At 42.5% G+C, this 16,192-nt stretch overlaps 1 protein-coding gene across 1 annotated transcript in view; it reads right to left on the bottom strand.

Annotated features, from left to right (window-relative positions):
- Positions 1-1,742: 1,742 nt before the first annotated feature.
- LOC139412168 (inhibitory synaptic factor 1-like) overlaps positions 1,743-16,192 on the bottom strand; it is a 53,645-nt gene continuing 39,195 nt past the window's right edge. Inside the window, exon 2 of the mRNA XM_071158986.1 lies at positions 1,743-2,635. Coding sequence (XP_071015087.1) covers positions 1,784-2,635 — 852 coding nt within the window. The 3' untranslated portion in view covers positions 1,743-1,783. The remainder of the gene's footprint in view (positions 2,636-16,192) is intronic.

Genomic DNA, 16,192 nt, shown 5'->3' with positions numbered 1-16,192 from the left:
TACACTATCTATTCTATCCTATCTATTGCATCTTAGCCACTCTGTCACTGCTTTGTTGTGGAATTTGTTAGATATGAGTTCTTTTTGTGGAAATTTTAGATATTACCTGCTGCACTTCACTATACTCGCAATAACATCTGCTAACTGTGTGTATGTGACTAATAACATTTTATTTTATTTTATTTGAAAACATTATAGATGTGTTCATTATGTGTGTTTTAACAAAATCCCTTTACATAAGATATTGAGATGTTGAGATGTAAAATATGTGATAAATATCAAGGATAGTCCTTGAAAGAGTCCAATCCTGTCCAATCCTGATTATGTGTGTGTTCTCTTCTGCACTATAACCTGGGGCCCAGGGCAGTTGGGGGCCTATGGACAGTAATAGATCTGTATCTGGGAGAAGAGTTCTCTCTGGCCATCCTCAGAGACATGAGTCAGCTCCTGGTGATTAGAGGGGAAATGATTGTGTTCCGAGGGTTGATTAACAACAATCTAGCAGCACATTTTCTTTGTGAGGTCAGCCCTTTACCCTCTCCTGCATTCTCCAATGCATTCACTCTCCCACCTCTCTTTCTTCCTCTCTCTCCTCCCCCCCTTCTCTCTCTCTCCATCTCTCTCTGTCTGCACCCACTCTTTCACATCCGGACACACATTTCTTAAATGCCAATCTCTTTCTTGAAGGCTGCGTCTGTCCATGTCTGCCACTAATAGCAGAGGAAATAGATGGAGGTCTAACTGTGAGTTTTTGTTGTGGGCCCCCAGGAGCAGGGTCTGCCTGCTCAGCAGAGAGACCTCTCACAGCACTCTTTCAATCAGCCTTATTGATCAGCACTGCTATTGGCATAATCCCTGTGAATAAAATGCTGCTCTATTGAGTCCAAATCCCTACTGGGATTCAGAATGGAGAGACATAACCTTTTGCATCTTGACTTTGTGCACTTCTATTCAAGTCCTCACCCCTAACAACCTTGCTCCCTTGCAGAGAGGAACAGATAGATCAAGTGGAAATGTCACAATGTGGAGTTGGAGCACAGAATCTCGCAAAAATACCTGTTTTTCTTCTTGCTTTCCACAACTACAGTTTCAGCAGCAGATCAAGAGATAAATTAATGAATTGATTAATAAAATCAAGGGCAGGTCAAACCGTGTTTTTCTGGGCCTTGACTCACTTATGATGACATCAAAGAGAGAAGAAGGCTTGACTTGTGCATCTAGATACACTCCCTGTTGTTACACCAGGAACCCCCTTGACATTTGAAATAATTGGAAGATGAAAAAGACAATGTTTATACAGATTCTCAGTGTACAGAATGTGCAGTGTTTTTTAACCACATCTTAAAGAACAAGCATGATATTTTCTCGTGATTTATACTGGTGTACGAGGAGGGAAACGACCTCTTCACATTTACTTTCCGATTTCAGAACAATTTCAACTTCCTAGAAAAAAGATTGCTTTAGTAATCTCAATAAGTGTTGCAAATGGTTAGAAATAGGGAATCTTTTCGGTCCATTTCTTAACATTAGCAGGCACTAGCCTATTGGTCCGTCAATATCCCTTTTCTCTCTGTTACTGCCATAAGGAACTGCCTTTATCCTTTATTTCCCTGAGCCTCAGAATGACTTTAGGTAGTCGAGTAATTTCCCATATCATGTATTTATTTAGTAATTAATATGTATTTATTTATTTATTTGTGTATTAATCTATGATCTATGTATTTAATATTAAATAGTACACAGTCCTTTTTCATTAGTTCTGTTGTTGTAAAGTTACTGTTTCTCAGTGGTCCTTTGTTTTCTGTTTGGCTGGAATATAGGGCAGTACTGTTTGGGTGCTTTTATCTGAAACAGTCTGTGTGCTGCTGTTCCGTAGCAGTTTTTTCCGGCAGCTTGCGGGATTGAGAAGACCCTTTCTGGGCAGCGTGTGAGTCCCCGCTGCCACGTTCACTGGGAACGAGACATAAGAAGGGTCCAGACAGTTATGGAGGACGGAGTGCTCTGAGGAGGAGAGCGGTGGTGTGGGCGAGCCGGCTTGACTAGGACTGGGCTCACTGTCGTCAGTGTCTGGGGTCGCACAGCCGCCCTTCTCCTCATCTCCCTCCTCTTCATCCTCCTCGTCATCATCACAGCACAGGGCGTGGTATAGGATCTTGTCACTGAAGCGGACTCTCTCTCTGGTGCCGGACGTGCGAGAGGTCTTGTGGCTGTGTGTGGAGCTGGAAGCCTCTTCGCTGGCACTGGACGAGTCTGGGGTGACTATGAGAGGTCCGTTGGGGATGGGCAGCCCCCCATTCATTTGGGAGTAGGCTGAGGCGGTTGTGGGGGGTGGGGTTGGGGTCTGGGTCTGGGTAGGGATGCACCCACGCCCCGCCCCCGGCTCCAGCCCTGCATCCGTGGGCTGCTCTGTTGGCGCTGCTTTGTGGGCGGCGTTTGCTGCAGCGACGGAGGCCTCCAGATAGCTGCAGAACTCCCAGCTGTCTGAGAGCACGTCAGGATTGAGGAAGTCCAGCCTGAAGGCCTCTCCCAGGCCCCTCTCGCTGCTGGACGTGCTGCTCGCTGTGGCCACTGTCCAGTCATCCAGCTCCAGGTCAAAGTCAAAGTCTGACGTCAGCTTGTCGATCTGACCCACCACCTAGAAGAGTAGAGAGAGGGCAGAATAGATGTTTAGAAGATATGGTCTACATCATTATACATTATGTTTTTGACTTAATATGTTGTTAACTATACATGAATATCCTTTCCATTATCAAGACAAATACTTCACACACCATCTGGGATAGCAAGGAGGGAGGCGCGAGGGGGGGGCAGATGATTTGAAGGTATAGACATGTTTTTAAACACTACTTTACAATAATATGATGTTTTAACGTCCACTATGAAGACATACAGTGGGGTCTGAAATGATTGAAACCCTTGATGAAGATGAGCAAAAATGACATGTTTAAAAATCAATAATTAAAATACTGAGCTATATTGTATTGTAATTTCTAGTATTTTACTAGAAATGCTCAGAGAAAGAGATTTTGTTTAGTAAGTAATAAAACATATCTCAAAAAGGTAGGGTTGAAAATGATTGACAACCTTTCGATACTTCACCTTGCGAGGATAACGGCACTGAGCCTTTTTCTAAAATGTTTTATGAGTTTGTGAATGCAGTGGGAGGGATCCTACACCATTCCTCCATACAGAATCCTTCCAGATCCTTGATATCCTTCGTCTGCCCTTAAGGACTGCCAATTCAAACCATAGGTTTTCAATGGGGTTCAAGTCCGGAGACAGATGGCCATTGCAAAATGTTGATTTTGTGGCCAATTCACCAATTATTTATGGATTTTGTTGTGTGCTTGGTGTTATTGTCTTGCTGGAATATCCACTGGTGGCCAGGATACAGCCTCCTGGCAGAGACAACCAGGTTTTTTGCTAAAATGTCCTATACTGGGTAAATTTCGTGATGCCGTTGACCTTCACAATGGCCCTAGGAACAGTGGAAGCATAACATCAAAGATCTGCCCTGAAATGTAAGACACTGTCACTAGCTGGCTACCACCTGGTACTATACCCTGCACCTTAGAGGATGCTGCCATATGTACATAAAATCATTGAACAATGGTCACTTTAATAATGCTTACATACTGTTTTAACCACTTTATACTGTATTCTAGTCATGGTTCAGACTACATAACTACTGCTGTACATACCTTTTCGATTCATATACTGTCTACACTGTCTATACATACCATTCATATACAGTGCCTTGCGAAAGTATTCGGCCCCCTTGAACTTTGCGACCTTTTGCCACATTTCCGGCTTCAAACATAAAGATATAAAACTGTATTTTTTTGGAAAGAATCAACAACAAGTGGGACACAATCATGAAGTGGAACGACATTTATTGGATATTTCAAACTTTTTTAACAAATCAAAAACTGAAAAATTGGGCGTGCAAAATTATTCAGCCCCCTTAAGTTAATACTTTGTAGCGCCACCTTTTGCTGCGATTACAGCTGTAAGTCGCTTGGGGTATGTCTCTATCAGTTTTGCACATCGAGAGACTGAATTTTTTTCCCATTCCTCCTTGCAAAACAGCTCGAGCTCAGTGAGGTTGGATGGAGAGCATTTGTGAACAGCAGTTTTCAGTTCTTTCCACAGATTCTCGATTGGATTCTGGTCTGGACTTTGACTTGGCCATTCTAACACCTGGATATGTTTATTTTTGAACCATTCCATTGTAGATTTTGCTTCATGTTTTGGATCATTGTCTTGTTGGAAGACAAATCTCTGTCCCAGTCTCAGGTCTTTTGCAGACTCCATCAGGTTTTCTTCCAGAATGGTCCTGTATTTGGCTCCATCCATCTTCCCATCAATTTTAACCATCTTCCCTGTCCCTGCTGAAGAAAAGCAGGCCCAAACCATGATGCTGCCACCACCATGTTTGACAGTGGGGATAGTGTGTTCAGGGTGATGAGCTGTGTTGCTTTTACGCCAAACATAACGTTTTGCATTGTTGCCAAAAAGTTCAATTTTGGTTTCATCTGACCAGAGCACCTTCTTCCACATGTTTGGTGTGTCTCCCAGGTGGCTTGTGGCAAACTTTAAACGACACTTTTTATGGATATCTTTAAGAAATGGCTTTCTTCTTGCCACTCTTTCATAAAGGCCAGATTTGTGCAATATACGACTGATTGTTGTCCTATGGACAGAGTCTCCCACCTCAGCTGTAGATCTCTGCAGTTCATCCAGAGTGATCATGGGCATCTTGGCTGCATCTCTGATCAGTCTTCTCCTTGTATGAGCTGAAAGTTTAGAGGGACGGCCAGGTCTTGGTAGATTTGCAGTGGTCTGATGCTCCTTCCATTTCAATATTATCGCTTGCACAGTGCTCCTTGGGATGTTTAAAGCTTGGGAAATCTTTTTGTATCCAAATCCGGCTTTAAACTTCTTCACAACAGTATCTCGGACCTGCCTGGTGTGTTCCTTGTTCTTCATGATGCTCTCTGCGCTTTTGACGGACCTCTGAGACTATCACAGTGCAGGTGCATTTATACGGAGACTTGATTACACACAGGTGGTATTACACACAGTTGTATTTATCATCATTAGTCATTTAGGTCAACATTGGATCATTCAGAGATCCTCACTGAACTTCTGGAGAGAGTTTGCTGCACTGAAAGTAAAGGGGCTGAATAATTTTGCACGCCCAATTTTTCAGTTTTGATTTGTTAAAACTGTTTGAAATATCCAATAAATGTCGTTCCACTTCATTATTGTGTCCCACTTGTTGTTGATTCTTCACAAAAAAATACAGTTTTATATCTTTATGTTTGAAGCCTGAAATGTGGCAAAAGGTCGCAAAGTTCAAGGGGGCCGAATACTTTCGCAAGGCACTGTACATGCATGTACATATTTATTTATATTCCGGACTCTGACATTGCTCGTTTTGATAATGCTCATTTTGATGTCTTAATTTATTGTTCTTTTTTTCAAAATAAAAAAAATGGTGATAAGGTGTGTATTGTTATTGTATTGCTAGATATTGATGCATTGTTTGAGCAAGAAACATAATCCTTTCGCTGCACCTGCGATAACAACAATAAAACTGTGTCCGCGACCAATAAACTTTGAATCGATTAAGATTTGATCTAACGCCATATTTTACAGTAGGTAAAATAGAAAATACGGTGGTGGATCTTTGATGTTATGTGGCTATTTGCTTCCACTGGTCCTAGGGCCATTGTTAACAGCATCATGAACTTTACTCAGTACCAGGAGGCTACCAGGAGGCTGAAATTTGGCCACAAGTAGATCTTTTAGTAAGACAATAATCTAAAACACACATCGAAATCCACAAATAAATGTTTAATTGGCCACAAAATCAACATTTTGCAATGGCCATCTCAGTCTCCGGACTTGAACCCCATTGAAAACCTGTGGTTTGAACTGAAGAGGGCAGTCCATAAGAGCAGTAAAATGATGTCAAAGATCTGGAAGGATTCTGTATGGAGGAATGGTCTAAGATCCCTCCCAATGTGTTCTCCAACCTTTTTTAAAGGCTCAATGCCGTTAACCTCGTGTGGTGAGGTATTCAAAGATATTAAAAACAGGGGTGCCAATAATTTTGACCCCTACCTTTTTTGAGAAAGAAAATTATCATTTGAATTATCATTCTCTTTCTCTGAGAAATTGTATTAGTTTAAAATAACGTAATTTCCCTTTTTTTTTTAAAGCACTGGTCTACAATATAATTCCGTATTTGAATTATTTATTTTATGCAGTCATTTTCACTCTTTACACGATTCGATTTAAGATACCTATACATTCTACTAGTATGAAGAAAATGTACTTCACACTAAATCAAGCCGTAATGAAGCTTGACTTTCACCCACTGTACAGGGAGTCAAACTAGCAGGGTAGTTTATCAACCTGGCTTGGCAAAATCAACCTCAATACTCCTCATCAGCATCCACCCATGCTGTATGAGTGTTTATGGTCTCATGAATAGAAAGCACTTGAGCCCACAACACCATTGATTTTGTTGATTTGCTGATAGCACATAAAATTCGAGCCTCAAACACTTGACATTTGAGCACCTTAATCAACACATCGCGCTCCCGTAAGCAATCTATTGTAAAATGGAAAAATGCTCAGCATTCATGTAGTTTGTAAGTGATACATTTCTCTAAACCATTCCACAATTAATACTAGTGTTTCTCAGAACATGTGCATATGGAATTGGAGCAACATTTTTGTTGAAGAGCTGAGATATGCTGATCTTTTTTCCACCTAAATCTGCTATTTGCTATTTGCCTCTGTGCTTTCAACTGCTCATTGTGACATCAAATGAGCAATATCAGAAAAACAATCCCCTGTCTGCATGAGGGATTAAAACCCTAATTAATTATTTTAGCACAATGACTTTAAAGGAGCAATTAACAGTCCCAAAGACCTGACTACACAAATACCCTGATTAAAAACCCAGTATCATTCAGCTGATGTGCTAACTGATTGCTCAGGTGATATCTAGTGCAAACACAGCCATTTGGCATCAAAGAGCTTCATAATCTCTGACAGATCACGACAGGACAGAATCTTACATAAATACAGTGGGGCAAAAACGTATTTAGTCAGCCACCAATTGTGCAAGTTCTCCCACTTAAAAAGATGAGAGAGGCCTGTAATTTTCATCATAAGTACACTTCAACTATGACAGACAAAATGAGAAAAATCCAGAAAATCACATTGTAGGATTTTTAATGAATTTATTTGCAAATTATGGTGAAAATAAGTATTTGGTCACCTACAAACAAGCAAGATTTCTGGCTCTCACAGACCTGTAACTTCTTCTTTAAGAGGCTCCTCTGTCCTCCACTCGTTACCTGTATTATTGGCACCTGTTTGAACTTGTTATCAATATAAAAGACACCTGTCCACAACCTCAAACAGTCACACTCCAAACTCCACTATTGCCAAGACCAAAGAGCTGTCAAAGGACACCAGAAACAAAATTGTAGACCTGCACCAGGCTGGGAAGACTGAATCTGCAATAGGTAAGAAGCTTGGTTTGAAGAAATCAACTGTGGGAGCAATTATTAGGAAATGGAAGACACACAAGACCACTGATAATCTCCCTCGATCTGGGGCTCCACGCAAGATCTCACCCCGTAGGGTCAAAATGATCACAAGAACGGTGAGCAAAAATCCCAGAACCACACTGGGGGACCTAGTGAGTGACCTGCAGAGAGCTGGGATCAAAGTAACAAAGCCTACCATCAGTAACACACTACGCTGCCAAGGACTCAAATCCTGCAGTACCAGACGTGTCCCCCTGCTTAAGCCAGTACATGTCCAGGCCCGTCTGAAGTTTGCTAGAGAGCATTTGGATGATCCAGAAGAAGATTGCGAGAATGTCAGATGAAACCAAAATATAACTTTTTGGTAAAAACTCAACTCGTCGTGTTTGGAGGACAAAGAATGCTGAGTTGCATCCAAAGAACACCATACCTACTGTGAAGCATGGGGGTGGAAACATCATGCTTTGGGGCTGTTTTTCTGCAAAGGGACCAGGACGACTGATCCGTGTAAAGGAAAGATTGAATGGGGCCATGTATCGTGAGATTTTGAGTGAAAACCTCCTTTCATCAGCAAGGGCATTGAAGATGAAAGGCGGCTGGGTCTTTCAGCATGACAATGATCCCAAATACACCGCCCGGGCAACGAAGGAGTGGCTTCGTAAGAAGCATTTCAAGGTCCTGGAGTGGCCTAGCCAGTCTCCAGATCTCAACCCCATAGAAAATCTTTGGAGGGAGTTGAAAGTCTGTGTTGCCCAGCAACAGCCCCAAAACAGCACTGCTCTAGAGGAGATCTGCATGGAGGAATGGGCCAAAATACCAGCAACAGTGTGTGAAAACCTTGTCAAGACTTACAGAAAACGTTTGACCTCTGTCATTGCCAACAAAGGGTATATAACAAAGTATTGAGATAAACTTGTTTTACTGTCCAAATACTTATTTTCCACCATAATTTGCAAATAAATTCATAAAAAATCCTACAATGTGATTTTCTGGATTTTTTTTTTCTCATTTTGTCTGTCATAGTTGAAGTGTACCTATAATGAAAATTACAGGCCTCTCTCATCTTTTTAAGTGGGAGAACTTGCACAATTGGTGACTGACTAAATACTTTTTTGCCCCACTGTATGTAGAGTGTCTATTTAGAAAATAGAAAAATAACAAAGCCTTGCATTGCCCACCAACAACTGTTCACAGATGGAGGAAAACATTTTTGAAGTTCTCACAGGGACTATAGGGAGGCTACAGTACATCATACAACAGAGGAGCGATGGAGGGTATTATCATGCAATATTTGTCCAAAACGTACCGATTTGTATTATTTACAAACCCAAAGCGTCCTGTTCTTATCATAGTCCATATCATGGTAGTGAATTCAACCATCTGCATTTGAACCAGTCTTGGAACAGCCCATCCTCATATTCCTAATTTCAATCATTCTGTTTCTTTGTAGTATATCTAATGCAGGCATGTGACGTGTGTATCTGTATAGGGCTTTGGGTAAACAGATTGTCAGGTTTGTGTATGGCGTGCATAGGTTTCTGTGTGGGTGTGCCAGGCCTGGCTGAGCAGCTTTGCATGCCACAGGAGCTTCAGTACCAGGGCTATGTTTTTCCTCCATTGACAGTCAGCCCTGTGGGAGCAGATCCTCTGTGGGGGCACTAAGCGGCGAGCTGAATGGGTAAACCAACCTGTCTGTTGAATGATTTGCAGACTTTAAACTAATGCGGGATGATTCTCACACCCAGAGGGAATGGAATGGCTTTGTTTAGTTGATTACTCATCCTGGAAAAAAAGGGATGTAATTGAATCAATGTGTTTAGAAAAGTATGGTCTGTCAGAATCATTTCACCAGTCCGCCTGAACGCCTGACACTGACCTAATTTAACTGCCTTAATTGGATATCAATTAATAAAGAACAGAGGCATATAATTTCCAGTCATAATATGTTAGACAAATCCCTTTTGTAAAAAACAAAATGGATTTGAATACAAAAGAATGGCAAACACTGACTACCAGCCAAAGCCTTTTTGACTGACACATCTGCTAAGATAAGATATTTAAATGCTACAAATTATGATTATAGTCGTTAAACATCATTGGTGGCCCAGCTCACATCCTATCATGAGATATTCTCCCCAGGATTAACCCACCGTGAGCCCTCTCTCCCAGGCACTGTTACACCGTCATCAGCTTCCAGCATGTACGCTAATTTAGCTTGATAACAGTCTAGGTCACATATTTTTTTTATTTTTTTTATTTATTTAACTAGGCAAGTCAGTTAAGAACAAATTCTTATTTTCAATGACGGCCTAGGAACAGTGGGTTAACTGCCTGTTCAGGGGCAGAACAACAGATTTTGTACCTTGTCAGCTCGGGGATTTGAACTTGCAAGAACAACATATGGGCTCAATGCAGCAACAGTGATCAGTAATCTCAGTCCTTTCTTCCAGGAAGAAAGAAAAATGTGGCATGAGTGAGCTATAGAGTGAATTATTGGGTAAACAGATTGCCTAAGCGTAAAGGATGAATGAACACATCAGGAACAAGTCATTAGTGAGGGACACACTGTGTTTGGAATGGAGAGAGCACAATGAGGACCAGCAACAGTAATTACAAGCTTTAGAGTAAAATCACATCCTTTTGTTGGGTTCCATAGCTCATGATGTCACAGCAGATTGCAGCTGGACCACGACACAGAATCGGCTTTGAAACATTGTTTGGCTTAACACCTGACTTGTAAAAGAGCACTTTTTCTTTTGAATAGAGCTAAACACTCTTCATATTTACAAATGCTGACAAGTAGAATATAACAGGAAACCTTGTGGCACAATTGTTGGACCTCAGGATGCAAGGCCACTGGTTTCCATCCACCCCTCGTCATTTTCTATGGAATTGTTATTTGGTCCTTTGTAGCTCAACTGCAATACAGTTGTAGCTACAGTGACCTATCCAGTCCACTTATTACTGTTTCAGTAACAACATCAAGGTTTTACTGCTAACCTACAAAGCATTACATGGGCTTGCTCCTACCTATCTTTCCGATTTGGTCCTGCCGTACACACCTACACGTACGCTACGGTCACAAGAGCAGGCCTCCTAATTGTCCCTATAATTTCTAAGCAAACAGCTGGAGGCAGGACTTTTTCCTATAGAGCTCCATTTTTATGGAATGGTCTGTCTACCCATGTGAGAGACGCAGACTCGGTCTCAACCTTTAAGTCTTTATTGAAGACTCATCTCTTCAGTAGGTCTGATGATTGAGTGTAGTCTGGCCCAGGAGTGTGAAGGTGAACGGAAAGGCACTGGAGCAACGAACCACCCTTGCTTTTTCTGCCTGGCTGGTTCCCCTCTCTCCACTGGGATTCTCTGCCTCTAACCCTATTACAGGGGCTGAGTAACTGGCTTACTGATGCTCTTCCATGCCGTCCCTAGGAGGGATGCGTCACTTGAGTGGGTTGAGTCACTGACGTGGTCTTCCTGTCCGGGTTGGCGCCCCCCCTTGGTTTGTGCCGTGGCGAAGATCTTTGTGGGCTATACTCGGCCTTGTCTCAGGATGGTAAGTTGGTGGTTGAAGATATCCCTCTAGTGGTGTGGGGGCTGTGCTTTGGCAAAGTGGGTGGGGTTATATCCTGCCTGTTTGGCCCTGCACGGGGTTATCATCGGATGGGGCCACAGTGTCTCCTGACCCCTCCTGTCTCAGCCTCCAGTATTTATGCTGCAGTAGTTTATGTGTCGGGGGGTCAGTCTGTTATATCTGGAATATTTGTCCTGTCTTATCCGGTATCCTGTGTGAATTTAAGTATGCTCTCTCTAATTCGCTCTTTCTCTCTTTCCATCTTTCTCTCTCTCGGAAGACCTGAGTCCTAGGACCATGCCCCAGGACTACCTGACATGATGACTCCTTGCTGTCCCCAGTCCACCTGGCCGTGCTGCTGCTCCAGTTTCAACTGTTCTGCCTGTGGCTATGGAACCCTGACCTGTTCACTGGACGTGCTACCTGTCCCAGACCTGCTGTTTTCAACTCTCTAGAGACAGCAGGAGCGGTAGAGATACTCTCAATGATCGGCTATGAAAAGCCAACTGACATTTACTCCTGAGGTGCTGAACTGTTGCACCCTCAACAACTACTGTGATTATTATTATTTTACCATGCTGGTCATTTATGAACATTTGAACATCTTGGCCATGTTCTGTTATAATCTCCACCCGACACAGCCAGAAGAGGACTGGCCACCCCCCATAGCCTTGTTCCTCTCTAGGTTTCTTCCTAGGTTTTGGCCTTTCTACTGAGTTTTTCCTAGCCATCGTGCTTCTACACCTGCATTGCTTGCTGTTTGGGGGTTTTGGCTGGGTTGCTGTACAACACTTTGAGATATCAGCTGATGTAAGAAGGGCTATAAAAATAAATTTGATTGAATTTGATTGATAATGACTACAGAGAAGATAGATGAGTTGTTTTCTTTCTTTTTCGGGAGATACATCCACACTCTCTATTTATCCATTGTCTGTGCCGGCATGATTGTGGCAGCTTGTGACTGTGACAGACTCAAAACAATCCCAGCTCGGCTCGAAGCACATGATCATAATTGGGCCAAGTACTCAAAACTGAGCCTCGTCATTTTGGAGTGCTCAAAGGTGGCTTTGTGAGAAAGGCTGTGTGTGAATGTCAGCTGAGGTTTACCACCCCCAACTCTCCATCTGCCATGATTGGCCTGCTGGGTAATTGATGGTCAGGCTGAAGAAGGGCACTTGGAGCACAGCCTGTGACAGAGCCTTACAGTGAGGAGGGGAACCAGGAGGGAAGTATTTGGACATGGAGTGATGGTTGAAGCTGTGATTCTCTGTTAAAGCCTTAGCTCTGCTCTGTTCTGCAGAGAGCTGTCTGAGATAGTGCAGTGGTGATCTCTGAATTCGATTCAGTAGTGTCCTCTATGAAAGGGCCATTCTTCAGTTGAAACAATGAACAAAGTGGACACCCCGCCTCTGTTTTGGTAAACAGCTGATGGATTTATAGACATAACTATGGAAGCAAGGACCAACCAGCCATGATATCAAAATTATAGTTTTAACCATGTTTTAAATCTATGCAGTGTTTGTTGACATTTACAATTTTTTACAAACATTTGAGTAAAACAAGCTTATATTTTGGGTTTTAACTGGGTGCGACAGGAACTAAGTTTATGAGGCATTTATAAGTTATATTCTTCAAGAATCAATGTGTATATATCATTGATTTCTAAGCCAAAAAATGGATGTAGCTACTGCAGATTGCTTATTTAACCCCCCCCCCGCCCCCCCCCCTGCTTTCCTAACGTTCCCCGCTACATAAAATGGTAATGTAGCCAATTATATACCAGGGGTGTTGAAGATTTATTACTACTACCTGTCTGTGTGTAATGTCCTGTCTCGTAGTTGTGCTCCTTTTATGCAGTTTGTCTTGTTGTTCCGGTCGTTGTATTTGAAGCAGCAACATGACCAAGCTGTTGAGGTCAAAACCAGCAAATGTGATAATGAGTGTTTGAATTGCCTGTTGACAAGGAGGCCGATATTTACCGCATGCTCTTATCACTCCATTGATGTATAAACGGATGTTTAATGTGGTACGTTTGCTTCGGTATGCATTGGTGGTTTTGATGTAGGAAAACATTCCAGCCAGCTGTCTGTCTAGTAAACAAAGGAAATCCCTCATCTCTTGAAAATACTTTGCATACATGTATTCTAAATAGGTTATATGTATTAGTTTTGTAATTCACAGACCAATATGAATCATTCCAACCTAATGGCTACAGACCATTTTGTATATTTGTTGGTAGTAGCAGTGTAGAATGACTTACAGAGGTCGGAGTCTGGAAAAAAAAGAATAGTGGCTGCCAGCTACTGCCATGCTTTTAACCACTGTCATCATTCCTCTATTCGTTTATCACTACCCTACCACTTCTATAATCTACTACTACTACTACTACTACTACTATTACTACAACTACTTCAAGTGCCAGTTTTATTGCAACTACTGTACTACAATTGCTGCTATGCAATCAATGCAGCATTATTTTAACGAGACATGCAAAACACATTAAATGTAATAACCATCTCTGAGTTTTCATGAGATAGATACACATGCTGTATTAGTGAATCCTTCCTCTGTGATGCAGACTATCTGATGTAAAACCATTACACAATATTTATGTGACCCTCCATCTGTTCCCGTGTCTCTCTCTCTCTCTGCATTTCCCCCTGTCATTTTTCAAGTTTACTTCGAAAAGTTTGCAGCGCTAACTCATTAATTATGTTACATCAAGCGTCTGGCATCGATTTTATTTTTCAGAGCGAAAATGTGAAATGTGTTCAATAGCGCAATTAAAACGTCTCAATGTCATTTTATTCTCAACATGTCACAATGGATTCCCAGCCTGTCGTTGTGCAGCACTTCTAGTGTTGGGGAGCAGTTCATGCCAATTAGAAAGCCTCAGCAATTACCAAAATAGCCTAGCATGCTGACTCTGAAGTGAAACGTTTGCAAATATAGTTTTAATGTATTTGGTTCCTGCAGCTTCCCAGCTCCTCCTCACCCAGTGCCCCATGCCTGTTTCCACAATAATTTAGCTCTCCTCAGTACAAGGATAGCGGAGCGTCCTGTTGTTGGAGTATCTCTGAGATACTGTTTATCACATCCCACTGAAACTAATTCATCATCCTAGCTCCAATCTGAAAGGACATGTTTACTGAATTCCCTTGAAAAATTGCTTTTTATTGTCCAATGAAAATTGTAGGTCTGCTGTGCTTCTGAAACATAAATAGTTCTGTATTTCATTTTTTTTACTCCTAAAGGGCACCTTACTCACAGTCTATTCAATCTAAATATTCCCTTTTCTCTGGTAAAGTTTTCAGTCAGGAACATTCCATAATTGACCCTGCAAAGTGTGAGGTTTGATAAGGGAGGAGGAAGAAGTCACAACAGCCATGTTAGAAAGACCTGCCTGATTTAGGTCAACCTGATTGGTGAGACTGTGATGTTTCTCGGTGTTGGCACCGGCGGGATAAACGATGTCTTTGAAATGCTCCCTGCAAGCTGTAATTATCCTGTCATGAGAGAGGACTATAAGCCTGGAGGTTCACGTGCATCCCTCCCTCCCTCCCTCATTACACTTTTTAATCTTTCCCTCCAAAACACTCATCTTTATGGAAGCCTTAAAGGGGCTGTGCATATTCACAAACAACACGGTCGCCGTGATGAGGATGAGAGCAGAGCCGGCGACACTCCCTGACAACTCGCTAATCAAAAGCAGAATCACAATCTCACTGCATAATGGACATCAATCAAGACAGGACAGAACCAAGTTTAGGATTCCGACTGCAGCCAGAGTGCAGTCCTGGAGGGCTGATACATCACATTAACCACTCTTTTTACTCCACTGCTCTCAATAACTCAATCCAGGTCATTATTTTGGCCGACTGACTCCCCCAACCTGCCATTTGGTATATACTGTAACTAATTGGTATGTTTCTGTATAAACATAGAGGGAGATTGTAGGGACCAGAGATGTACGGCGTAAATACTGAAACACTCTGTGGAGGAACAGACCATGCTTTTAGTAGTACCACAGAGTGTGTTCCACCAACCAAGGCATGGCTGTTTACTGTAGCAATGCATGCTGGACATTTATGGAGGTTCTCCTTCATTGGTTCTATCTTTGAGGATCCCCAGCGCTTGTAATGACCTGAAATAGATGGAGGCGCCACGCTACTGGGCTTCTCACTGTGTCTGCTTCCCAGAGATAGCGCTTGGATTAAGCACCAGGCAGCTCGTGTGGCATCAGGTCACGCTGGGAGCAGCCTAGGAAATGAGTGTGTTGTGAGAAGCAGTCAGGCCAAGCTGACTCTTTTAATGACTTGGTTGCCGAGCAGTTTCTACTGTACCAGGCAGACACATCATAGACACTGTCTTTCTGTGGGAGGGACAGTAAAGGCCTGGCTGCCAGTGATAGTTTGGGGTGTGTTGGACTAGGGAGGGGGAGAGTAGGGACATAGGGATCGGGCTGGGTGTTGTTGGTAGAGAGGACGTTGCACCACAGGAAGAAGCTCAGCCCAATCCAGCGGTAAATCTTCCAACCTCGCTGACAGAGAGATTGGAAGTCTCACTGAAAGCAACAACCCAGTGAGCAGACAATTCCCCCAGTCAAGATTATCTCAAAACCAGCTCAGTTTAATGAAGTATTTGGATGAGAGAGAGTGCCTGTGTGGTTTGTGTGCGTGTCCACGAATAGGTGTTTGAGTGTCTGTGGTGGTGGGTATTGGGCAATATTTTTACATGATCGTTTCTGTTTACAGTACAACAGTGTCAACATAAGAAAACATCTGATCCATAAATTGAGCTGCCCTAACCCTATTCCTCAATGAGACCATGGTCTGTGTGTGTTCTCATTGTTCTGGGGGCACAGGGGGCTCTAGGAGCCATGCCCAGGAGAAAGAAAAGCAGTATGCACTTTACTCTAAATACAGGGCACACGATCAATATGCTACTGGCATTTCCAGGTTTCCTTGGCCCGCTACACTTATCTTAATGGGAGTGCGGCCCTATTTTATTTTATTGTGTGAACCCCATATATCATTACCCAACAAAT

Source organism: Oncorhynchus clarkii, chromosome 6 (assembly GCF_045791955.1).
Source record: "Oncorhynchus clarkii lewisi isolate Uvic-CL-2024 chromosome 6, UVic_Ocla_1.0, whole genome shotgun sequence".
NCBI classification, from domain to species: domain Eukaryota; kingdom Metazoa; phylum Chordata; class Actinopteri; order Salmoniformes; family Salmonidae; genus Oncorhynchus; species Oncorhynchus clarkii.
This window is presented reverse-complemented; position numbering and strand designations above follow the sequence as displayed.